Source organism: Zingiber officinale, chromosome 8B (genome assembly GCF_018446385.1).
Source record: "Zingiber officinale cultivar Zhangliang chromosome 8B, Zo_v1.1, whole genome shotgun sequence".
Lineage (NCBI taxonomy): Eukaryota > Viridiplantae > Streptophyta > Magnoliopsida > Zingiberales > Zingiberaceae > Zingiber > Zingiber officinale.
Genome location: NC_056001.1, coordinates 50,868,096 through 50,895,374, shown reverse-complemented (window position 1 = coordinate 50,895,374; position 27,279 = coordinate 50,868,096). Strand labels below are relative to the sequence as shown.

General features: G+C 39.2%; 1 protein-coding gene across 2 annotated transcripts; it reads left to right on the top strand.

The window, feature by feature from the left end:
- Window positions 1-23,843: 23,843 nt before the first annotated feature.
- LOC122017811 (cytochrome P450 71A1-like) lies at window positions 23,844-25,596 on the top strand. Of its 2 annotated transcripts, XM_042575513.1 has the most exons (3): window positions 23,844-24,335; window positions 24,426-24,749; window positions 24,835-25,596. In XM_042575513.1, the coding sequence occupies exons 1-3, from the start codon at window positions 23,868-23,870 to the stop codon at window positions 25,456-25,458; spliced, it is 1,416 nt and encodes a 471-aa protein (XP_042431447.1). In that variant the 5' UTR covers window positions 23,844-23,867; the 3' UTR covers window positions 25,459-25,596. The 2 variants fall into 2 exon arrangements, with proteins under 2 accessions (XP_042431447.1, XP_042431446.1); XM_042575512.1 differs by having other exon boundaries at window positions 23,844-24,749.
- Window positions 25,597-27,279: the final 1,683 nt, after the last annotated feature.

Below are 27,279 nucleotides of genomic sequence, written 5' to 3'. Positions count from 1 at the left end.
AAGGTTTCTTACCTTTTAGGCATGGAGTTGCTTTATCTAAAGAGATGTCTCCAAAGACATCAAAAGAAATAGAGGACATGAAGGCAGTTCCTTATGCTTCGGCTGTTGGAAGCCTAATGTACGCAATGCTATGTACGAGACCTGATATCTGTTTTGTCGTGGGCATGGTTAGCAGATATCAGAGTAACCCTGGACAAGAACATTGGACTGCTGTAAAGCATATATTAAAGTACCTGAGAAGGACTAGAGATTATATGCTAGTTTATCAAGCAGATGATTTGCTCCCTGTGGGTTACACGGATTCAGACTTCCAATCAGATAGGGACAATAGTAAGTCTACATCAGGATATGTGTTTACTCTAGGAGGTGGAGCCATTGCATGGAGGAGTGTTAAGCAGAAATGCGTATCAGACTCAACCATGGAGGCTGAGTATGTGGCAGCCTCTGAGGCAGCTAAAGAAGTTGTATGGCTCAGGAACTTTCTAATGGACTTAGATGTGATTCCTGGTTTGCCCAAAATTATTACAATCTATTGTGATAATAGCGGAGCAGTTGCAAACTCGAAGGAACCACGAGCCCATAAGGAAAGTAAACATATAGAGTGCAAGTACCACCTGATACGAGACATCGTCAAGCGAGGAGAAGTTGTCGTCGCCAAGATTGCATCAGCAGATAACCTGGCAGATCCTTTCACTAAGGCCCTTCCGGCGAAGACTTTTGATCGGCATGTGGAGGGGATGAGAATCAGATGTATGACAACAGATATGGCAGCTTAGTCTTTTAGTATAAGTGGGAGATTGTTAGAGTATATACTAAAAGCCTAGCTTTTGTAAACATTTATTTTTGAAAAAAAAGAATCACATTGGTCAATATCTACATTTATTTGTTAAATGTAATTGTTCATTTAATTTATATAGTAGATAACATGGTGTGTGGTGTCACACACAGAAGATCATGTTATCAGCTCTTTATAAATTATAAACAGTTGCTCACGACTAAGATAGAAAGGAACAAACCATTAGTATAGTCGTAGTGTAATTAGGTATTAGTTTATCTTGACTAATAAATTACACTAGTACACTCTAAGTGTACTGAGTAGGACCATTTTAGGTAAGTTCTCTTTATACTAACTTAATAAAAGAACTAGACCTTAGTTATTATGGAAGTGTGTGCTCTTAATCCTAATATAATAACAAGTACGTATATTTAGTATTTATTTCTTTGACTTATCAAAGGGTGAGATTTAGTTCGATAAATCAATAAGCTCGATAAGTTGGGAAATGATATTACTTATAGTGTGTCTTGTTGATTATAGAAGGAATCTGTGTCCTAGTTATCTAGGTTGAGAATGTCCCTAAGAGGAGCTGATAAGGATTGTCATGTTAAACCCTGCAGGTGGACTTAGTCCGACATGATAATGAAGTTGAGTGGTACTACTCTTGGAGCTAGATATTAATTAAGTGAGTTGTCAGTAACTTACTTAATTAGTGGACATTCGTTATCTTAAACACAGGGAGATTGACACACTCATGATGAGTAGGAGCCCATAATGTAATTTGGGATTGGTGCAGTAGTGCGATAATAACTCTATAGTGGAATGAGTTATTATCGATGAACTTGAGTTGTGTGTTCGGGGCGAGCACGGGATACTCAAGCTCATCGGAAGGCCAAAACCAATTTCTCCTCTAGGTCCCTGTCGTAGCCTCATTATAGTCTCAAGTCCATCCAAATGTAAGGCTCTTCTTGGTGTCCAAGAAGTGGGTCCGTACAATGCTTGGTGACCAAGCAAGGGTCCGCCACATCCTCTTCTATAGGGGCTGACCCTTTGCTTGGTGACCAAGCATGAAGGGGCCAGCCACAATAATTCAAAAAGGGAGGGTTGTTTTGAATTTTTAAAATCTTCTCTTTGTAGAAAACTATAAGTTTTAAAAGAGAGATTTTAATTTTCCTTATTTGAATTAGGCCACATGTTTAAATAGAGAGTTTTAAAAGTTTTAAAACTTTCCTTTTTTAACCATCCTCATGGTTTAATAAAAAAAAGGAAGATAAGTTTTAAAATTAAAATTTTCTATCATCATGCTAAAAAAGAAAATTTTATAAGAGAAGTTTTAAATTTTAAAACATGGTTTTAATTTTTTAGAACTTTCCTTTTTTAACTCCTACTTTAGGAAAGAGAGCTTATAAAATTTTATAAGAGTTTTTCTTCTTGTAAAATTTTATTAAAAATATATATTTCCTTTTTCCCTTGATGAGGTGGCCGGCCACCTTGCTTGGTGCCCAAGCAAGGGGCCGACCATAATTAAAATAAATAAAATCATCATCAATTAATTTTGGTGATTGATTCAATCAAGAGGAAAGAAACGGAAAAATTAAAAGGGAAAAGGAAAATTAGAGGAAGATTTTATTTTTTGTAAAAATTCTTCCCTTATTTGCCTTGGGCAACTAATATAAAAGAAGGGGTGAGGAGGCTTCATGAGACACAATTCTTATTCTCTTGCTTGGAGATCATCAAGTGGTCGACCCTCCCTTTCTTCTCTCTTTTCCCTTTTGCTCTCTTCTCCTTGGTGGTGTTGGTGGTGGCCGGATTTTAGAGGAAGATGAAGAAAGCTTTTGAGTAGTGTTCATCTTAGAAGATCGTCATCCACACGACGTCCAAGGCGAGGCGAGGAATACAACAGAAGATCTCGAGGTCATTAGCTTGCAAAGGAAATGTATAACTAGTAATTTTCTTCCGCATCATACTAGTTATTTTCTTTGTAAGAATTCCAAACACAAGAGGCAATTAGATCTAGTTTTTCGAATTTGATTTCGAGTTTGTGTTTTTTTCTTTTGTCGAATTTGTGATTCGATTGTTCTTTTTGGTTAACCTAGAGTTATTTAAGGAAATTAAATATTAGCTTTCCTTAAAAGGCTTTGTGTAGGCGGTGGTGGTTGCTCCCATATCCAAGTAGGCCATGTGCCTCGCCATGTAGTTCTGGAAGTCAATTTTGGAAATTAATATTTAATGAAATTAATAACATAGGTAGATTTGAATCAATAGTGTTAAGTTCCGCTTACGATTCAAATCTAAACCATTAAGAACAGATAAGTTAAATTTGGAATTAATGATGTTAAGTTCTGTCTGCGGTTCCTAATTTAATTTCTAAAGAACACAATAGGTTATTTAAGGAAAGGTTCAACACTTGTACAAAAAATTTTGTACAGTAGAGCGGGTACGTTTTTCCTAGGATTAACCAACAAAGAGGTCCGAGCTTCGTCGGAGGTACGCTCATATTATTGTTGCTACTGTTCTTCTACTTCTTCGCTCTACTGCTTCTACATCGCCGGTAACTGACTTAAGCGTCGGAGGACCAATACCAGGGAACCCTTCCCTGGCTCGGCACTGACGTAGTTATGATTGCAAGTCCCCAATATTTATCGATTCGACTTTCGGACAAGATCATCAGGTAACTTGGCATCTACAAGTAAACCATGAACTAGAAAAACACTACAGAATTGAACTGTGCTAGGAAATTTATGAATAAACGTAACATAATAAACAAGAAACATTAAATGAGGAAACACAATCAGTCAATCAACAAAAATGGAGGTAACTTTCTCCCTAGCTAGCCTTATCTATTTGACCATTATATATTTGACATTCATGCAAATCAGCTTGGAATGTTTCGTGTAACTATATATAATAGCTCAAAGCCAAACAAAAATGATAGCATTGAAGATTATTCAAAGATTGCCTTTCTCTTTTTCTTGATTCTTTCATAAGTACTCCGATTAAATATTGTGGATGATCAAGTCATCAGGCGAACTACTTGACATGTATGCACACTTCGGAGACCGTCGATGAAGAAGATGAAGAGACCTAAGATGCACTCAAGGAGAGGGTTAGATTGGTCGTGAATGGATCTCGGAGCCACTCCACTCCGATGCTCAAGTTAGGATTTGCTTGAGGTGGCATGTTGAAGAACGAAGATGGAGAAGAATGGCAGAACCTGGATGAGTTGAAGAGAATTCGGACCCCCTATTGTTACTTCCACAAGTGTATATCTAGTTGTCAGGAGAGTCTCTCCACATAGAACAAAACATCATCATAGTAGGAGCAGGTGAGGTGATCAAATCCAACTTTTGTTGATTGCCTCCCCCTCATCCAACACCATGTATCAGTATGGGCATCTAGGGGACCAGCCAAATTTGACATTAATCTCACAATCGCTAAAAACAAAAAATCTCATAACCACTCTTCCATTCTTAGAATGTCATGTTGGTGCAACCTTAGGTCAAGGTTGACCTGGTTGACCTGACTCGAGTTGACCTGACTCGAGTTGTATTTTGATGTTTGACGAGAATAGAAAAGTTCTATTCTGATGTTTGACGAGAGTAGAAAAGTTGTATTCTGATGTTTGACAGAATACAAACTTGGGAGATTGTGGGTGCAATCTTTGGTCAAGGTTGACCTGGTTGACCCGAGGTGAGTCGACCTGATTCGAGAAATCCTGATGAGTGAAGCCAGGTGAAAGTCCTGGTGAGTGAAGTCAGGCAAGGGAAAGTCCTGGTGAGTGAAGCCAGGCAGTTGGAAAGTTCTGGTGAGTGAAGCCAGGCAAGGGAAATCCAGATAGGTCAAGGTTGACCAGACATCTGGTGAAAAGTCCAAGCAGGGAGCTTGGCACGAGAAAAGTCCAAGTATGGAGACTTGGCACGGAAAAGTCCAAGCAGGGAGCTTGGCACGAGAAAAGTCCAAGTATGGAGACTTGGCACGGAAAAGTCCAAGCAGGGAGCTTGGCACGGGAAAAGTCCAAGTATGGAAACTTGGCATGGGAAGTCGGAGAGGGCTTGGGAGCTCGTTCTCTGAACTGTGGTCAGAGAGGGCTCGGTAGCTCGTTCTCTGGACCGGATGGAGTCGGAGAGGGTTCGATAGCTCGTTCTCCGGACTAGGTCAGAGAGGGCTCGGTAGCTCGTTATCAGGACCAGGTAGGGTTTAGGGTTGGGAGCTCTAAACCTGGATCGGTCTGGTGACCAATCAGTAACCAAACAGTGTGTTTCTGTGAATTACCTGATCGGTCTAGTGACCGATCAGTAATCATACAGAAGCGAAGAAGATCGGGAGAAGAAAGAGGGGGATCAGTCTGTGGACCGATCCACCTGAGTCCTGATCGGTCCACAGACCGATCAGAGAGTTGGGCAACTCTCTGTGAAGCGTGCTGATCGGTCTGGGGACCGATCAGCATAGGTCCTGATCGGTCCCCAAGACCGATCAGAGAAGGTCTGGACCGATCAGGGTGGAACCTGATCGGTCCGGCTCTAGCCGTTGAGTCACAACGGCTAGATTTCTGCTGTGTCTTATGCCCTCTTCACAGGTTCGCAGGTTCAGGGATATAAAGGGGTCGAGTGCCTCTACAGAAAAAAAAAACTGCCTCTCTTTTCTTTCTGATCTTACTGCAATCAGAGCTTTGCTGAGCTCTCATTTTCCTGAAGCTTCGTGGAAGCTTCCTTTGGCTGGTTCCTGCTATTGTAGGTGTTTCGTGAAGTTGCTGCTTCATCCAGTCGACGAGAAGGCAAGCTGTGTTTTTACATTTTTACTGCCTTTGTATTGTTCTGTATCTTTGTACTCCTATCTTGCTGTTGCAAGAAGTTTGTGGCGAGGTTTCTCCACCCAGAAGGAGTTTCTATTAGCCGGTTTTCCGGGGTCTCATCCACCGACGGATTGATAGGCTTCGTCCACCTTACGGACACGCCGAGGAGTAGGAGTATCATCTCCGAACCTCGTTACATCATCGTGTTTGAGGTTTGATCTTCTCCACTTTCGTTTCTACATTATATTTCCGCTGCGCTAACCTAAATTGTAGGAAGAAACGATAATTTGAGGTCGGCTATTCACACCCCCCCTCTCTAGCCGCCATCCGAAGGTCCTAACATGTCATGCGTCCTAAAATATTCACAATCTTTGTCAACAAGCCTATAGTCCTTGTCAGTGAGCCTATGTAGGGTACAAGTCTGTCTTGAGAGTGAAAAAAGTGACATCGATGTGGAGTGACCTTGAAGTCAGAATCTAAGTCTGAGACTGAGAGGATGTTAGTCCAATACTACAAGAGGGTGCCAACGACTAAGGCCGAGACAAAGATGATGTCGGCAATTGAGGCCAAGAGTGAGAGATAGCACTTGGGCCTTGGACAAAAACATGTTGGTGCAGCGGGGACTGACAAGAGCGGGTGAATTGCCAATAAAATAAATAACCTATTCTCGTTCTTTTGATTTGGTTAGTAATACAATTAAAATAGAAATTATAAAACTAAACTAAACAACTTTAAAAAAGGATTAAGAGGCCAGAGTTTTACTTGGTTACAACCTAAGTGGTTGTTGATCCAAGGCAGTGAAAGACACTAGAAGATCTCCTTCGTTGCAGACGGAGAAGCCTCTTACAATCATTGAAAAGTTTAAGAAAATGCTAGAAAAGAGTTACAAGAGTTGTAGCTTAGGTTGTTGATTATTTCATAGCTTTAGGGGTCTTTTTATATCCCTTGAAAAATTCTATGCGAAACTGAAAGGTATCTCCAAGGGCGTCCAAGGCGCATTTTATTAGATAAGTTTTATCTGTCAAAAATAAAACTTTTTCTTCACTAACTGTCACTGAAAGGCACCTTCTATGAGTTGGAAGGTGCCTTTGCACTATTAATCGAAGGCGCCTTCCATAAGGTAGATAAGCTCCTTAGCTGATCTCTTTGCGTGGGTGATGCTCACATCAATTGGAGTTGAGCTCACCCGAACCTAACTCTAACCTTCTCCTCGAGCAGCCTTTCTCCCCGGCTTCTCTTCTCTCGAATCGGGCACACTTCCTTTTCATCTACCGATGTACTCTTCCTCAACACTTCATCCTTCAGATGCATCGAGCTGTCGAGTCCCTTCCTGTGCCATCCTTCTCGCTAGATGCGTCTTCCGCTCGATTTCTTGTGTTCCTAAGTTTTTGTACACTTAGACACAAGAATCAAATTCACACCGAACCTAACTTAACTCTATTGACTATATCAAAACTACCTCGAGGTACTTACAAAATAGAGATAGAGACAGAGATGATGTCGGTGACTAAATCCGAGACTAAGAGATGATGCTTGAGTCCAATGCTGAGAGAGGGATGATGTTGGCGATTAAAGTTGAGACAGAATTGATGTTGGCGATCAACCGAAACCAAGACAAAGAGATGGTGTTGGGACTTAGGGCTAAGACAAAGATGATGCCGACAACTGAAGTCGGGACTGAGAAATGACACTTGGGATTTGGGGCTAAAGCAGGGTAGATGTCAACATTAGTTCTATTATTCTAACAAGTGTTTATTAGTTAAAGTCGAAAGTTGTGAGAATGGTGTATTTGCAATTTTAGATAATTCACCCCCTCTTATCGGCTGCACCGGGAACAACAAGTGGTATCAGAGCCTAAACGACTTATGAGGACTAACCGCCGATTAAAACCGAGAGATGGCCGGACCTAGCATCTACCCACCAAATTCAAGGGGGAGTTCGCATTTTGAAAATGATGAATGGAGGTTTTCTTCAAAACTAATTTTAATATTTTATTAATAGTTAAATATAGTTTTGAAGTGCCCAAAAGTGAAGAATGAAAAGAACTTAAGGAGCATCGATAGACTGAAAAGTAGTATAGCGATTTTATGGCTAATAGTAAGGCTTAAGTTCTACCTTTTGCATGTTCGGCCTGCTCAGGGATTCGACAGAATCAGCAACTACAAGAATGCAAAAGAAATTTGGAAAAAGTTCTTGAAGCTCTATGAAGAATCAAAAGAAGTCAAATCCAACTCCTCGACCGACACCGAGTCGTCGTCTGAAGATATTGACACCGAGAAAATTGTCGGAATAACTCTTATAGCCGAATACCTACCAGACAATGAAACAATCTCATCCAAAATGAGTATTGAGAGCATCAACGAAGGGGAAGCTACTTCAAAAGGAAGCAATAATGAGGGGGGAGAGTCGGACAATAAGATTGACAAAGTGAGGTATGATCTCTAACTCCCGAAAAATTATACAAATTCATTAAAATGCTTTCTAAAAACTCTTGTCAATTAGAAACTTAAAATGAAAAATTAATAAAGGAAAACTTAGAATTAAAAGGAACTTTAACAAATTCGTTGATTAGAAGATTTTGACAAGTTAAAATTTAAAATAAAAAATTAAAAGAACAAATGGAATTATTGAAAAGGAATGATGCATGGCTAAATTTAAGTTCTTTTACAAATTCAAAGTTTAGAAATTATGGTAGGTTTACTTGGTGTTTTGATACCATAAGGGTCAAATTATAAAAGCAGATATAAAATTAATTTAAATAATTTATTTTAGATACTAAATCATGCTTAGCTCAATAAATTAATTTCAATGCATTCTAGAAAATTAATTTACTTGATTTATTATTTTTAATAAAAATTAATTATTTTTTCAACTTTCTGATCATATTTTCTGCTCAAAATTTTATATGTGTAAAATGGAACTAATGTCTACTAACAAATTTTTTTTTTAAATTTTTTTTAGCTGTATATTAAATTTTATATTAAACAAAAATCATATTTTTAAAATTTAAATTATTTTATGGATTTATTTTTGAAAAAATTATTTTTTGTGATAGAATATTATGTTCTCCATTAAAAAAAATTATAATTGTTAAATAATCTATGATTTTTTGTCAAAATATTAATTTTTAATATTAAAATTTTTCAAAATGATAATATGTTGGGTTGCACGGTTGTAAACATAGTCCCATATTAAAAATACATGAGAAAGATCATGAGTTTATAAAAAAAAAGATATATCCATTGACAAGGGGCAGGGATCCTCTGGTCCAGGATCCCTGGACCATCCCCGATCCCCTGTTTATTTATTGGTTAGATGAACTGGACCCCACCTATTAAATAGATGAGATCTAATTCATCCAACCAATGAATGGACATGACCTCTTCTGGTCAAGAATCTGGCCTCATTGGCAAGAGACATTTTGGGTAGAGTCCTAGAGTAAAATCATGAGAGTTTAGGCCCAAAGTGGATAATATCATACCATTGTAAAATATCTAAATTCTTTTTGATCCTACATCATCTTCAAAAAATTATTTTTTTACAAATATAATTTCTGTTTTACATACTTAGAAAAAGTTACAAGATTTTTTGAGCTAAAAATATATTTTTTAAGTATTTTCCTTTACACGTATATTTTGTTTATGGAAAATAATTAAATTTTCCTAATGTTAATGTTTTTTTCTTGTAAAAACTTTATCTCGATATTGGACAAGTATGTTTAATATTGAAAAAAGGTTTAAATTTTTTAAATATTATAAATAATTTTAAAATTATTTCTTCAAAAACTAGTTTTTATATCATAAAAATTTAGATTTTCAAAAAATAATTCTAAAATTTTTTTTAAGGGTTAGTCATTATTCATGTAACTCCTTTAATTTTTTTCCCAAATTTATTTTTAATGTTTATCCCTATTTTTAATGTGTTTAAAGGGGGAGAAATAAGTTTAAGTCTAGGGAGAGGAATAATTTTGTCCAATTTATTGAATTTAATATTTCATATTTATTAATTGTATTGCATATTTATTTTTAATATTTTGGTTTAACTCTAACTTAACTTGGGTTAATCCACATCAAAAGGGGGAGATTCTAAGTACCCCCGTGATATTTTTGATGTGATCAACCTAGTCATGTTAGGTCCTGTGATGTTTTGATCCTTGTGTCTAAGTATATAAGAACTTATGAATACAAGAACTTGAGCGGAAGACGAGGCAGACGACAAAGATGGCATGAGGATTGAGTCGACAAGCTGGATACATTCGAGGGACGAGAAGCTGCGGAAGAGTACATCGGTGGAGCGAGAAGAATGCGTGCGACACTTTTGAGGGATGAGAAGCTGGAGTAGAAGATTGCTCTAGGAGAAGGTTGGAGTTGGGTTTGAATGAGCTCAACTCTGGAAGGCTGGAGGATTATCCAAGCGACCGGAGACGAAGCTAGCAATTGGAGAAGGCATCGGACGAGTCAACACTGGGTTGACTGGTCCGAGCGCCCGGACAACCAAGGCCCCAAATGATCTAGGGCCTCGTTGCAGAGTCGTTACTGTGGATCACCTTCGGGTCCATATTAGCGACGGTTCGGGCACCCGGACATGGTCCAGGCACCCGGACACGAAGAAGTTTAATATTTGCATCATTGTGAAGTCGTTGTGTGGAGATAAAGTTTGCACAGCTGGGAGACACACGGAGAGGGTCCAGGTGCCAGGAGATGCCACATCAACAAATGACTATTTTCAACTAGTGGACTATAAATAGAGCCTTGGTCTTCTTTATTTAAGGCAACACTTGTATTTGAATCATTGTTTTCTAATTTTATTGTTTTGAGCTGTAAATTATTGTACGGGGCTTCTCCGCCTCCGAGAGTTTGCTCGAAGAAGGAGACTACTAGTTGAGCTTCATCTTGTCTTGGATTAGCAACCTCACCGGTTGCAAACCCAGTAAATCGGTAGCCTCATTTAATTTTATGCAATTTAGTTCTATTATTCTGACAAGTGTGTATTAGTTAAAGTCGAAAGTTGTGGGAATGTGTATTTAATTTCAGGCAATTCACTCCCTGATCTCTTACTGGTCGTACTGGGAACAACACCTAGGGCAGAGATAGAGATGTTGGCGGCTAAAGCGAGACTGAGAGATGATATCACTTGGGTCCAATGTTGAGAGAAGGATGATGTCGGAGATTGAAGCTGAGAAAGAGATGATGCCGATGACTAATCAATTGAAAATGGGATCGAGAGATGGTGCTGGAATCCTGGGTCAAGATAGAGATGATGTCGGTGATTAAAGCCGAGATTGAGAGATGATGCCTAGAACTTGGGGCTAAGCCAGGGTAAATGTTAGCATTTGGGTTGGTCTGATTGGACCTAAGTCTTACTTGGATTATATACGACCATTTTTGGGTCATGCTTGACTCACCTTGATTGAACATGACTATTAACTCACGAGACATGAGGAGGGCTAAAGAAAATCACGGCATCAATAAGAAAGGAGGGTTAGTACGTTATCTTTGTTGGATAGAGAAATGGAGTTGTCAATTTTGTTTATTCATGATTTAAAATACATTATATTGTCATCCAATTGATGACATAAGTAGAAATATGCCAAGGAGGAGAACGCTGAGGTGGAGGCCTAACTAATCTGCAGATGGCCATGGTCTCTAAGAAATTAGGGATCAGGGAGGGGTTATGGACCATGCCTGCATATGACCCATAATTGCATAAATATTAGTGGTCATGTCTCAAGAAAACCTATAAATGGGCCATAGATATAGCATACTGTAGAGAGAAGAATAGAGCTCGGAGAATTAAGTTTGGAACAGTGAGTTCAAGAAACTTGACTTAGAGTAGAGAGTTCAAAGAATTAAGCCTGGAGTAGAGAGTTCAAGGGACTAATTAAGCTTGGAGTCGAGAGTTCAAGGAATTGAGCTCGAAGTAGAGAGTTTGGGAGCTAAGCTCATCCTTAGCATAGTTAGTGTAGGTGTTTACTAGCTACGGAGGTGTCGATGCTCACATAAGTGTGATAAGCCAACCTAGAGTGAGGTCACGTAGGCATGACTTGCAGACCTAGGGTAAGGTTTTCGCGGGATATTACTTTTCATTTCCTTCACTTTTTTTCATTAGTGATCTTCTCCTTGCATATAATGCAATAACACCTAGTCTAGGAGTTGCACATAACCATGGGGAGTTTCCGTTTCTGATGGTTTATCCAAAAGGAGATTGCCTCAAGCCAATCACAAAGTAATGGATGAGGAAAAGTGTCCTCCTAAGTGGCTTCATTATTGATTGGCCTCATCTTTCCCTTGACTTGATCAAAAGTAGGCATTATGGAACAACTTCTAAGAAATGGAATTGATTCAAATAGTTCTTCCGTTATCTAATGAAGAAATGAAAGTGATTCAAAAACTTCTATCAGTTATCAAATGAAGAATGGAATATGGAATCGACCAACACTACAATAAAAATCCTTATAGACATCGATTTTCCACCGCTGTCTATTACATTTTCGACCGATGTCTATGAAGACGATGTAAAAGATCTGTCATTTTAGACATTGGGTTAAAACCGGTGTAGTATCACTTAATGACACCGATTTTCGAATCGGTTATTAACTGGTGTAGTATCACTTAACGACACCGTTTCATCAACGGTGTAAAACCGATGTAATATTATATGTTAATAACACCAGTTTTGGCAGCGGTATACGACCGATGTAATATTAGTTAATGACATCGGTTTTACAGCGATAGAAAATCGATGTAATATCAGTATTGTTTAACGACATAAATTCGATTTCCGAAACAGTGAAAAACCAATATTATCACCAAACAAATCACAAAATTAAGTTAATATTATTAATTCACCAAGCAAATCACAAATAGAAATGCACCGATATATCTAAACACACCAAGTCAATATCTATATAACCAACACATAAATATTCTTCTTACAACATAAAAAGATAATAGATATTGTGCACATCAAGTCACTATCCACAAATTACACATAACTATTCTTCTTACAACATCAAAAGGTAACATATATTGTACACATCAAGTCCATATCCACAAATTACATTCCATAAAAATGCATGCATCCTCCAAAGCTTTCAAAAATCGAATACCTTTTCTAATCAAATGTAATCTAGCATGTATTCAGTCCACTCGAACCACACTTTATCAATTTCAATTGTAGAGTACTTGAGATTTGTAAACTGTAAAAACACATAAATAATATATTAGTAAAACCAAGTACTAATCACTTTGCAAAGACATTCTTCGAAAGCAAACTTTGAGAATGCAACAATAAAGCTCTATGTTAGTCTTAGAAAGTAAAATGAAATTCTCCCTACACTAATAGGATACCTCAATAAATGTGAGCAACTACATAAATATAGAGCCAAATAAAATACAACAACATTACCATACAAAAGCTATTCATCAATTCACAAGACTTCTTTACATAAAGAATTGTTGAATATCCAAATCTAAGAAGTGATTTGCCTCAAAATAGTTAACTAGTTCGAAATGATATTACAGGTATTACATTGAATTTGTATATATTGTACTAGATGGCGACAAGGAAAACAACATAATGATCCTCTATTGATGTATCATTCTAGAAGCATCAAATTTCAATCTAGAAAGAAGAGGACTATTAGAATGCCTAGAAAAAAGTAAAAACAAAACTGTTACGTTGGAGACCAATGAGATCAAAAGACCATATTCAATATCAGTGAAAAAAGAATTTGAAGGGGATCTTGGCCAAATTACTTACTCATTCTTTCCAGCTTCTCAATTTGCTCTCGAATAGCCTCAGGATCCTTTTTCAAGATGTCAACCTCACACACCTTCTTCATTTCTTTCTTGTTCTATCATAGAAAATATGTTAAGGTTAGAAAAATAAACACAATCATAGGATTTAAAAGATGACTGTTTATCATAGTCCACACTACTATAAAGTCAAATGAAACAAAATGACAAAGTCGAGAGAGGACTCAACCACAGAGAAATCACATATATAGATATGTACATATAAATCTACATGCATACTAAGTCGGAATAACCATGTACGACAAGATATTAAACTCATCTGATAAAGTTATAATATTAATTAACAGAAATTTTAGCCTTAGAACAAAACATGATGAGAAATAACCAACATAATTATTTGTGGTGGTTTAATGTCAGAGCAAAAAACTAGTATTTAAAACAATAAATAAAAATATATCATCAGATTTTTTTTTAGTTTTTCTTTCTAGAATCTTTTATGATATTTCTCTTATTTCTAGGTAAACCTCAACTCATTACATGACTATTAACACAACTTGAATAGTACCCACAATAAACACTCATTTTCAGGTCAAAAAGAAGGTCATTACCATCGAGAAGCAATGTTATTAAGAAATGGAGAATTAAAAGTATTATCAACAAAATGGTTTCATTAATTTTTAGCATCTCAAATGTAGAAATGCCAATGAAACCTTTCTAAGAGGATGATCATTGGGTAGGAAGCTTCCTATCGTTTTCCCATACACTTCACATGTTGAGAAGTGAATGACGCGCTTGTTGTTTTCTGAGCAATACCTAACTTGCACATGCCACAATAAACTAAATCAATACCAAAGAAGAGTACAAAAAAAAATCCAACTGGAAATGAACAAGCCCAGGGGTCTCAAAACTCACAACTGGGAGAGCATCAATGAAATTACTGAAGATGGTGTCTAGTGGGCGGGTGTGATAATCAGCAGGAGTGCAGATTGCCGCCAGATTAATCGTCTACAAAGAAAACAAAAAGTTGTATTGCATATACATTAGGATCCCTTGCGACGATGACGAAAAAAAGACTCGCTCAAATGATTACGACCAAGGAAAAGATGCTGAGAAGTAAAGCGACAGTAAAAAAATGCATAACCACACAGATCACATTGGAAAAAAATGCAAGAAGAGATCCAGGGTTAGATCTGTTCCACAAGACAAGGGAACTAACCAAATCCGACATCTTGATGAGGCCATCGAGCCTGGAGTCGTGCTTGATATTGAGGCGGTGGAACTAGATCCGACCACCCCAAGGGCGGCGCTGGCTTCTTGCCCCTCCGCCGCATCGAGTAGGTGCTTGATCTTGTTGCTATAGGCGTCCACTGCCAGCACCGTGTGCAACCTAACAGAATGGATAGTATTAATTTGAGATTTTGAGAGAAAGCACACATTTAGTATAAATCACAAAGGTATTTATATGGATCAATTTGAATGCTCAATGGTTTATAGAATGCAGGCAGTTTCTCCACCTCATAACCATATCAAGTATAAACCTTTGCAGCCAAAAGAAAGCATGATATAAGGATTGAAGGTAAACAAGTGAAGAAGAAGAATGAGAAGGGAACAAAGGAATGATACTTTTAAACTTTGGTATTAATACAACTCAAAGTTGCTAACAAAATTGATACGAATCCCATCATTTAAGGGGAAAAAAGTAATTTTTCCTAAAATAAACATGGAAAAGAAAAGAAACTACAAATTAGAGAGGAACTATGTTTCGCAGAAACTACCCAACACACAAAAGTCATTGTTTCTTAGTTGAATTTTTCGTAACAAATAAAAAAGAACAATTCATACCATTTTGTCTGGTTACGAGTGACTATGTGTAATGCTTTGTCATTCCACTCAAGATCACACCAACCCTCTGTATTTCCATCATAGTGGAAGAGTATTATGGAGCAATTTCTAGGTAAAAACTGAGAAATAAAACATTCAAAAATAATACTAGAGTTGTATAAATAAAAAAACAAAGCATTCTATTACATTCCTCTTTTAGATTAAACAAAAATGTCCTGCATTGGATGCTTACTCTACGAACAGTGTCATCCACATTTTTTTTTCTGTGAAATGCCAACAGCCATTGCCAAGAGTGTTGAATAGCTGTGATTAGTGTTCTCCACTGCTATCTAATGCAATCCGCTTGGTTAAAATAGTGAGTATAAGAAAAGGAAAGTATTTGAAAGAAAAATAACATCATTGAAATGAGCAACATGAAGAAGAATAATCTTCATTTAAATAATAGCATATTCATGATTAAAATATAAAGTATAGTTGCTTCTAGTTATCAAATAAGCTAGGCATATCTAGAAGCCAACAGGGATGTCAGAGTAAAAGAGACTAAATCACAATAATCTGCTGATAAAATTGGCTTAGAATCCCATACACAAAAATCAAAATATCTTTAATAGGAAAGTCAATGTGTCAAATAGCATATTTCCAAGAGTCAACTAAACAGAAGATGGATTATGAATAGTTTACATGGTAGAAACAGAGGTAGTGGTTAGTAATTTTTACAGGTCCATGACTCATGGACGATACTTGATGCAAATATATATGGACCAAAATTCCAAAGTCACGTGTCGCAACCAAACAGGGAAAGTGCATGTCCAGATGGTTTCACTACAAACTGTTTATATGCTCATGCCGACAGTCCTGCTTAGTATGAGGCACAACAACTCTTACAAATATAGATCATTCATTGTGTGTCCCCATCAATACAAGACAAACTCAACTGAGTGCAACCAAAATCTCATAACCGCCTATTGGCCATCGAACTGTTCATAGAATTAATAGAAGGTTCTTTAATATGAAAAATAAAGAAAAGAGGTAAAGACTCATATCTAAAAGTCAAAAACAAAACAAAACAAAAAAAAAACTCTAACAGCCATAAAAGAGATACAGTGAAATTACTTTAGAATCAGAAGAGGAACTCTGCCACAGAGATTTGAACTCCAAATTAGAGGAGGATTCGACGATGCCATGGGGCAAGCCCTGGAGCACGCTCCACCACGAACTCTGCCACCCATACCAACACCATCAAGAGGCTGAAACGCCAAAACACACGAAACAAAAGAGAACGCATGACGCTCATACCTTGGAGACCACGATAGGCTGGGCACGCTGCGCATCCACCTGAGAAGTGAAGAGAAGAGAAAGAAACGGCGCCACCAACTTGATGTTGAGGTATTGGTCGACGGAGTGGAGGGTTCCTCTGATGGTGAGATCGTTCTTCAACTCCACCGTCACTTCTTTACCTACCAACTCCTTGAAGTACGAGAAGAAGAGCTGCAACGAAACGAAAACCAAATTGAGATAAGGACAGAAAAAAACTTCAACCGCAAGGAGTCGAGGATGACAGAGAACGTTGTAGTCGAAAGTAAAGGTACCATCTTTGCGGCAAAGATCGAGAGGGAGAGAGGAAAGAGGGCAGCGGTGAGGTTCCTGCAAACTTAGAATTTAGATATAAAAGGCACGATTTGATTGTCTTCATCGGATCGGTGGAACTTAGTATCACCCCCTGGTCGTCTTCATCTTGCCTCCCTCCGCCGCTACTACTCTGAAACCCTAGAAAACAAGACCAACTCGCCACCTCTCCTTTCTCGAAATGCAAAGAAGGGCTCCTCTTCTTACCCAAAGGGAGGAGGTGGAAGAGATGTGTCGTGAGTCAATCCTGATCGGGAGAGGAAGAGGCGAGGAGGAAAGTGGTGGTGGCGTCGCGACGGTATACGGTGGATGGTGGACGACGCGATATAGGTTTAGGTTTGGAGGGAAGAGTGAAGTGTTGCAAATTTTGGCTAAGTATTGGTGGGAAAATTAAATTATTATTTTTTTGGTTCATTAACACCGGGTTTTAAAAACTGCTGTTAAAACTGATGTCTATTAACGAAAAAAAGACGCTCATAGACATCGGCTAAAAAATCGATGTCTATGAGCGAAAATCTGCGCTCATAGACACTGATTTTTGGAAAAACCAGTGTAAAATACTCAAAGACATCGATTTTTTGCATAAAACCGTTGTTGTTCCACCGATGTTTATGAGGGTTTTTCTTGTAGTGCAAGCAAATTACCATCAAGTTTTATCATAAGGGCAGTTGGAAAGGTGTAAGGGTTTTATTATTACAGAAATAGCATAAGTGGTTACTTTTTATTATACATGTAAACTTTAAACACAAAATCTATTTTTTTAACGGGCACTTGAATATATATTTTTTTTCCTTTTCCCTCATCCGTTTGTTAGATCCAACAAGAAAATGTTGAAGATGGTAAATGATCCTGTCTGAGAGCTTGCGAGATGAAGCACTGGGTGACAATGAACGATGATGAATAATGCCTATGAAGCCGACGAATAGGGGAGGATCCGAGAAAACCACAGCGGACCTCACAAGAGCCTAAATGCAGAACGATAAACCCAAGAAAATCAAAGAGGATCTATGAATAATACCTCGCAAAAAGGAATTTCGGCGAGGTGACTCCGGGGATCTTCCAAGGCTCGGCAATCTGATAGATGATCTCGTCTTCCTGCACACAATGAGACCGACCGACAAAACGTTAGTGACCTAAGACCGGGGTGGGAATCCCTGGCTAGGCCCTCCGATGCTCAAGTTAGTCTCTGGCGAGAAGAAGAAGAAGTAGTGTGGAAGAAGATGAAAATTAGGGTTTGATTCTGATGCAATGCGTATGTTTGCGTACCTTGCTAGTGGAGGGGATTCCCCTTTTTATTCCACCTCATCTAACCTCCACAGTCATGAGGTGGACCCCGGTTTGTTAGAGTTTGTTAAGAGATGACGTAAGCCAGAACTGCAATAATAGTTTAAGGAATCTTTTTCTTATCCTAGATGTACCTTCTTTGTCGTTTAGTGTACCTGCGAAGACTTCTAAAAGCTATTTGCCGCCAAATTGATTAAGCTGTCATATGATTACATATTATTATGGTTCACCTTTTACACATACTTGGTTAGTCACATAAACACATTTTGTATATATGAGGAATATCTACTGTCTGTACTAGTCTCAGTAGGCATTCTATACTCGATCGGTTATTTATACCCGACTAAAACCTCACTATAAATATGTCAAAAACCATGTAGAGTTAAAGACTCTTATGTTCGATCTACTTTTTATACTCAACCTGTCAATTGAACCCGGACGGTCATACCTTGCCGACCGAGATTAATCGATTGGGTGTATAAAGACACCATTGCCTTTAACCCTTCCTTTGGTCAATCTTATGTTGTTAAATGCCTCTGCGCTCGACCGATCTATTAAACCTGGCTAGTTTTACATTATTGGCCGAGACTAATCGGTTGGGCGTATAGACATTCAGGATAACTTAAATGCTAAGTGCTTCTACTTTCGATCAATCTCTTACACTCGACCGATCTTTGCCTACCGAACTCACATGCTCGGACGGTCTATTGAGAGCGACTGACCCTACATCATTGACCAAGACAACCCAGTTAGGCTTGTAGAGGAGCTATTACCCAATAACCCTTCCTTCAGTCGGCCGTATGCTAAGGATCTCGCGAGACTATATGCCTCTGCGTTCAACCGGTCTACGAAACCCGGCTAGCCCTTGCCCGCCGAACCGGTAGGCTTAATCAGTCTGTCGCACTCGCTTGACCTTTGTCTATTGTGCACAAGGCTAAGAACTTTTACACTCGGCCGACTCTCTATGTTCGATCAGCTATATATGCCCGGTCAAGTATCCGCGCTCGATTGGTCTTTGCTTACTAAACTCATATACTCGGGCGACCCTACTACGTTCCGGACAGCCTAAAGTTAAACTTTCTTTTCATCGGGTCTATCCTTTATATCTGACCGACCGAACACACTCGGTCGATCTTTTCAGCTTGCCCTATATGTTCAGTCGGTCTACCATGTACGATCTACCATGCGTGTAGCGACCCCCCTTTGCCGGGTCTAACCTTTTCCGGACGACCCCTCCTCTCGCCCTTCTCAGCCTTCCTCATCCTCGTTATCCTTCCTCCCCCCTCCTGAAAAGGGATCCCCTTATTATAATCTATATCAGTAAACAAAAATTTTTTTGATACCCACGATAATAAACTTACCCTAGTTAGTAGAGCATGCCTACGCGACCCCACTGTAAACAAAATATCACTTACGTGCTCAAAGACCTCAGGTTAAAGTGTTAATCTCTTGAATCAGGTCGACACATTTGACAAATTTGAAATTGCATGCCTCCCTCCAACTGACCTACAAAGAAGGGGATAGATCCCAAGGGAGGGAGATGAGGTCAGTCGATCACCTTGGGACTATTTGTTGGATCGAAAAGAATTTAGATATTTCCACAATGACATGATATTGTCCACTTTGGGCCTAGGCCTTCATGGCTTTGCTCTTGGGCTCTCCCCAAAAGACCTCATGGAGATATCTTTTCTCTTATAAACCCATGATCTTTCCCATGTGGGACTATGTTTGCAACCTTGCAACCCTAGCAATCCCCCCCTCAAACAAAGGACCACATGTTTTCCACGTTCGATCTTAGACCCACCAGGTCTTCTTGCCCCTCGGTCCATCCAACCTACTAGGACTTCCTTGCCTAGCCGCAACTAGGACTTCTTGTCTGGTGTCTGATCCTCTTGAATCGAACATAGGAGCCCCCACTTTCTTTGTTCGAGATCAATATTGTACCTACATAGTTCAATCAGACCATAGCTCTTGTGCACAGGCGGCGGTTAAACTTTCTGACAGTCCAGGCTCTGATACCAATTGTTGGATCGAAAAGAATTTAGATATCTCCACAATGACATGATATTATCCACTTTGGGCCTAGACCCTCATGACTTTGCTCTTGGGCTCTCTCCAAAATGCCTCATGTCAATGGAGATATCTTTTCTCTTATAAACCCATGATCTTTTCCATGTGTTTTCAATGTGAGACTATGTTTCAACCTTGCAACCCCAACACTATTATCTCAAAACTCTAAGGAATATTGTATCCTTCTGGGATTGCTAATGCATCATCAGTGGAGCAATGGGACCTCAAAGTTTTGAGGCATCATGGCAAGTGCTAGGTCTACATTTGTGGGAGGTGTCATCTTGGTGACTCTCAACGAAACAAGGAGATTCAACTCTAAGAGACATGACCTAAACAAAAGCAACCAAGAAAAACAAAAGCAACCAAAAAAAAAAAACTTTAAAAAAGGAGGCGAGGGCTTGAGAATGGAAAAATGCTTAGAAAATAAAAAGAGGTAGCATTTAGTCTTTATATATAAGGTTTGACTTTCGTGGATAGTTAATCCCTGCTATATCCGATGGCGCAAAGAGGTCTCGAAAACATTAACTGTTATTTCTGCTAATCTAACATGAATGTTGTTAGAGATTATACGCTGATTAAGCAGGCAATGGAGGTAAATTTTAAACTACGAGCACCCAATTTGAAATACAGACAACTAAATAGTAAAAAAGTACATTTTGTTACCCTCTACTTGGACGGGCCAAGCAATCTAACATAAAGTACATTTTTTTTTGACTGCCATTAAAAAAAACAAAGGTTACTTATTTTTATCATCATATATGAAAGATATGTATTATTCAAAATGAATTATCTCTTTTAGCTGTTATCCATATTTATTCCGTAATAAAATAGTAAAAAAATCATTTAATTTTTCAAACACATTAAAAAAAACCTAAGATTTCTAATAATAAACCAAAATCCCCTACATTATTAGTTACAAAAGCATTTTGACCAGTACTTGCTGCAGTCGATCGTGTGAACCAAAATCCTATTACTAAATAAGAACACATTCCTATTTGAAAAGTGCATAACCACATGGATAAGTTTACATTAACCCATCAATTTTGGATCCAATTCAGAATTTTCCTTGGGAGGTGAGCGCAGATTCATTAACGAAAGGGGAAGGGAGGGAAAGGGAGAGGACACAAAGTATTTATATTCTCCTTGTTTGGGAGGGATGGAAGGTTCATTAATGTAGCATGTATTACCGTGTTTGGGAGAAAAGTAAGAGTAATGAAGATTAAATATATAAGGTTATAAAATTACCCTCACTTTTATTAAAGACTTACACGTTCAAGAACCTAGTGCATCTTACATACATTAATTGGTTAAGACTTACACGTTCAAGCAATTTTAGCTCATTTGTTAAAGTCGACGTTGGAGTCGAAGTCGACGTCGACATCAGTCAAAGTCGGCATCGGCTTCGAAGTTGGTGTCAACGTCGAAGTCGACGTCAAATTCAACATCGATGTTGGCGTCGACATCGAAATTGACGTTGGCATCAACAAAGTCCGAGCATCGTGCGATGCGAGTCGGGTCGTGTGAGTCAGGCGATGCGAGTGTTTTTCATTGCTACGCAAACAATATCTAAAACAATAATTTTTAGAATTAATATAATAAAATAAAGATAAAATTGTAACACAATTTTTTTTAGTTTTCCTTGCTCTTCCTTACATCCCAAATCGGGGTGTAAGAAATTCTTTTGTTTCATGGATAAGGAAGGTTAAATCTTACCTTTCCTCACATTGTCTTTATGTAACTCACTTTCTCCCAAACAGAGTTTCAAGTTTTCCTTCTCCTTCTTTACACTTTCCTCCCCTTACCTTAGCTCCTCCTAGACAGTTGCTTAGGGGGGTGTATTCAATATTGGAGTTTTAATTACTATGACTCCTTTCGTGGATTTTAAAAGTTTAGATGTATTCAATCTAGATTTTTATAAATTTTATAGAAATCTAGTGGTATCCAAATTAGATTTTTATAGAGTTTTAACAAGTTATGTGGTATTCAAACTTACTTTTTAAAACTCTATAAAAAATCTTTTGGTATCCAAAGTTTTAGTAGATTTTCACGATTCATTTAAAATTCATTGGATATAAATTTTAACTAATAAGAACTCTCTAAAACATTTGATATAACTTTAAAAATAAAATAAAAAGTTTTCTTCTCACCTATGAGATTTCTATAGACTTCAAATCGCTTTAATTTTTTTTTTTTTTTTTTTTATGAATAACCCCCTTTTCTTCTAACTTTTCGATTTTAATTATTTTTTTAATTTTAAAGATCTCGTCCTTATTTAATCTCTCGACGGCCTGGATCACCTTTTGTGTACCCCAATAGTCTTCCAATTTCCTCTTGAGCATACATTTGATACGAATTTCATGATTGTGTGACGCAAGAAAATTCATAATTTATAATGGCCCATTGGATGAAGAGACTTTTATTAATTTCATAAATAAACTTGAAACTTGAATTATAAAAATTTCCATGCGAAGACTTTTATAAATTAATAAAAGGTGATGCAGGCGATCTCATCAGCTTAAAGTTGATTCATGGGCTTCACATGAACGGTAATTTTTGTTGGTCAAAATCTGGTTAATTAGAATTTTTTATCCTTCAATTAGAATGTATACATGTACATGCATGTAATTAATATACACATATGATATTACTAAAATACCCATATGTACACTTGCATGTATTGATTCTAACTGACCAGATTCTGACCATTTAATATTACCTCACATGAAATACTTTAAAAATTTATAAATTATCTTGAGTAAATGTATAAATTTACAAGTTTCAAGGCTCGAGCATGCATTTCATTTTGAATAAATTTGCTCATCGATTTGAGAGGTAACAAAAGTGCATAATTGCTCAAGATTCCTAAAACAGGCATGACAAACATCAAGTCGAGCTACAGCATCAAGGGCCACAAGAATTAATTGCCCACCAAGCTAGAATTAATTGTTGAACGGACATTGATGAAAGTAGGTAGAATTAATTGCCATCTTGGATTAATGGTTGGAACTTGGAACGGTTAAACATTCTAAATTTTCTAGAGATCGGGACCACATGTCTTCACAAGGGCATTTTTTTTTTTGTTTTATCTCATTAATGCAATCACTTAGTAGACGCATCTGTTCTCACTTAGTCTTTGAGATACTAGACACGGTAAGTTGAATTTGGAGTAATGAGTATATATAGTTCAAAATCCTCAAGTTGTGTGAATGCTCTTTGTACGCTAACTCTTATATCACAGGAAATTACTTAGTGGTTCTAGGAGATTGGATAGGATCCAAGCGACTAGTTGGAAATGAGTCATTGCTAATTGAGTAAAGAATTTCTAGGAGACTGGAGTGAGGTGTGCGCGACCTCGATGTCCAGGCGATCGAACCAGCTTCCAAGTGACCGAAGTAGGTATGATCTAGCGATCCAGAAGAGACGATCAAAATATGAGTTTGACTATGCTTAAGCGTCCGGTGATCAGACGGATTTATAATCGACCGGAAGAGTGCTAGGTCAATCTGGAAGTAAATTCCCTTAGTCAATAAGGAAGAACAAAAGGTGAGATCTGTCCGGGAAAAAAAACTTATTAAGCAATTGGAAGTGATTTGTAATTTTGCTTTTATGTTAGATTTTAATATTATTGCACTCATTTAAAAAAATGATATTAAATACCGCATGTGCTTTGGTTGCTACTACAAAAAGGCGTGTCTGTTCTCTCCTTTTCATCAGCAACTACATGGCTTTCTACTCTCTCTTCTTCCTTCTTCCCCTCTCTTCTCTCCTGCTCTTTCTCTTGCTGCGATCCAGGAAACGACGTACCAACCTTCCCCCCTCACCTCCAAGGCTTCCTTTCATCGGCAACCTCCACCAGCTCGGTCCCCTCCTCCACCAGTCCCTCGCCGCCCTCTCCCGCCTCCACGGCCCCGTCATGCTCCTGCACCTCGGCCACGTCCCCACCCTCGTCGTATCCTCCCCCAACGCCGCTTGCGACGTCCTCCGCCACCAAGACCTCGTATGCGCCGGACGTCCCGCCATCACGCCGGCCAAGATCCTCCTCGATGGAGACATAGCCTTCGCCCCCTATGGTGATTACTGGCGGCAGCTCCGCAAGATCTGTAGCGTCCACTTGCTCAGCTCCAAGCGGGTGCAGTCCTACCGCCGTGCAAGGGAGGAGGAGGTGGCAGCCATGGCGGCAGCCATAGCGGTGAGGGCCTCGACCACTATAAATCTATCCGAAATCATATATTCCTTCACCAACGACGTGATCTGCCGAGTGGTTTCTGGAAAATTCAAGATAGCGGAAGGGCGGAGCCGAGTTTTCGCAGAGTTGATCAACGAGAACTCAGAGCTGCTGGTGGCAGTGTACCTCGGGGACTACTTCCGGTGGCTGGGGTGGGTGGATGGGTTGCTGGGTTACGTGACGAGGGTGAGGAAGCTCAGGAAGAGGTGGGAGGAGCTGCTGGATCAGGTGATCAAGGAGCATGCGGATCGAGCGTCGTCAAATATAAACGGTTACGATGAGAAGGAGGAGGAGAAGGACTTCGTGGACGTTTTGATGTCGCTGCAGGACAAGAACGAGTTTGTCCTCGACCCAGCAAACCTCAAGTCGCTTCTCATAGTAAATATCGATCTAGTCATTTTCTGACGATTCAAACTAGAACTGATCTATTTTTTTTGGATGTTTCTTTCTGCAACATTTGCAGGATGTTTTCGGAGGTGGAACGGACACATCTTACATTACTTTAGAATGGGCCATGGTCGAGCTCGTTCGCAATCCTCTCGTCATGCAGAAATTGCAAGAGGAAGTGAGAAGGATAGCGAACAGAAAGAGCCTTGTCAAAGAGGAAGACCTCCACCAAATGACCTACCTGCTGGCCGTCATCAAAGAGGTCCTTCGGCTGCACCCCCCAGCTCCATTAATACTGCCGCGAGAAACGTTGAATGACTGCATCATTCAAGGCTACAACATACCCAAGAAGACGAGAATCTTAGTGAATGCGTGGGCGATTGGTAGAGATCCAAAGCAATGGGATGCGCCTGAGGAGTTCAGGCCGGAGAGGTTCTTGAATGGCACGGTGGACTTCAACGGAACTGATTTCCGGTACATACCCTTCGGATCGGGACGAAGAGTTTGCCCAGGACTGCAGTTCGCCATTGTTTCGTTGGAGCTTGCACTGGCGAACCTGGTGCATCAGTTTGATTGGGAGCTGCCTGATGGTATGGAGAAGGAGGAGTTCCACACGAGGGAAGCTCCTGGAATAGCAGCGCAACGAGAAGGGCAACTTCATCTTGTTGCCAAACCATGGAGTGATTGCTTAGAAGAGTAGCTATGCACCAGATAGATAAATAAAGATGTCTGTGAAAATGGTGATTCTTTTGCTATTTTCAGACTTGTGGGCAAATAACAATCTATATAAAGTAGTTCACCACAGTAATTAATGGATTTCATGTGACTTTTTGTTTGAGATTTTAATCTTCTATTAAAAGTTTGAAGACATATTTTATATATATATATATATATATATAAAGAGAGATGTTTACTTCATTATTCAATACCAATTTCCATTCGATCGTCTTAATTTTGACCTACACTATGGCAATTAACTCGTGCTAGATAGGCTCTTCCTTATCATCACATCACAAGCCTCCCCTTCAAGTCTAGTCAAAGGAGGTTGACTCACAAGTCAATGTCGCTTAGCTACCTTTGCCATTGTCAGGTTCAGTCTTGTGGCTCGTTCCTTACGTCAATTGAGAAGATGAGCAGCAACACTTGATAAATTATCTTCCGTTATGTGTTTCCTAGGGCGAGTCTAATCGTGACTGACGTCATCCAAATTTTTTGAAGACCGTGCAAATCCCTACTAATTATGGCCGAGCAAGCGGTTATACCCTTTTAATTAAGTGCATTAAATGATATCCGATGATCGCAGGACACGTGTCCTTTACTGCCGTTGCACGCTTGATGTGATAAGCGGACATCCACTTTTGACGAGACGCACGCCTTTTCAAAATTAACGGTTGGATCTGCTTTTAGGTTTTCGTAACCTTGGATCGGACGGCTGAGGTCGATCGGCTGAGAGGTTTATAAACCTCGTGTGCTTCGCCGCCTTCCTCACTTTGCGTCTTCGTCAGTGAGCATCTCAGCGACACTGCGTTCTTCACCTTTTTTGGCAATCTCAGCGATCTCTAGTAAGCCATCGTTTCCTTTCAATCGAATCTGTTCATTGCTCTTAGCATCCTTCTTTTCAATTGAATTTCTTCGTTGTTTCCTGTCGACTTGATTTTCGATGGCAAGCTCCTCTCAACCTCCTGTATCTGTCCCTGGGCTATGGTATACGTCCATTGAGTCCAAGTTCGATGGAGGTGATGCAGAGAGTTTGAGGGCTACCTTTGAAATTCCTTCAGATTATCAAATCGGTCTTCCCTCGGCTTTTGACTGCTCGAATGAGCCACCTTCGGGTTTTGTATGCTTTTTAGGGACCAATTTACCACCGGTTTGTGGTTCCCGATCCACCCTTTCTTCTTTGTCGTTTGTAAATATTTTCATATTTATCTCCATTAACCAATGCTGAACTCCTTCTGGCTATTGTGCGGGGTCGTCATTTTGTTCCGCCTGCATGACATTCCCCTTACTCTCTGCTCTTCCACAATTTCTATTATCCCAAATTGTCCGGGTCGGGGACTTTTCTTTTTCAAGCCCGAGCGGGCTTAGTCTTTTTTGACAAGATGTCATCATCCAACAAGCATTGGAAGGATTACTACTTCTTCGTTCGCTTTCCTGAGCGGTCGGACTTCCCGACCAGGTGACAATTAGAGGTGCCGAGTGGGCTTAGTCTTTTTTGACAAGATATCATCCTCCAACAAACATGGGAAGGATTACTACTTCTTTGTTCACTTTCTTGAGCGGCCGGACTTCCTGACCAGGTGGCAATTAGAGGTGCCGAACCCTCCAGAGCTCAAGAAATACAAGAGCCGCTCGGACTACCTTCATGCCACTTCCAGCTTGGTCGGTTACAAATACCATATACATAAGTTGTTGCTAGAGGATGTCGTCTACGTGTTTGGCTTGAGCCCGATCCGCACAAGGCTTCCGTCTAACCTAGGTATGCTCCTTCTCAGTTTAACTTTTGAATCTAACTGATTTCTTT

Bases quoted from the DNA above. Each gene is read 5' to 3' on its own strand.
- LOC122017811 (XM_042575512.1), top strand. From the start codon at position 23,868: ATGGCTTTCTACTCTCTCTTCTTCCTTCTTCCCCTCTCTTCTCTCCTG. The intron at 24,750-24,834 runs GTAAATATCGAT...CAACATTTGCAG, and splicing joins ACCTCAAGTCGCTTCTCATA to GATGTTTTCGGAGGTGGAAC.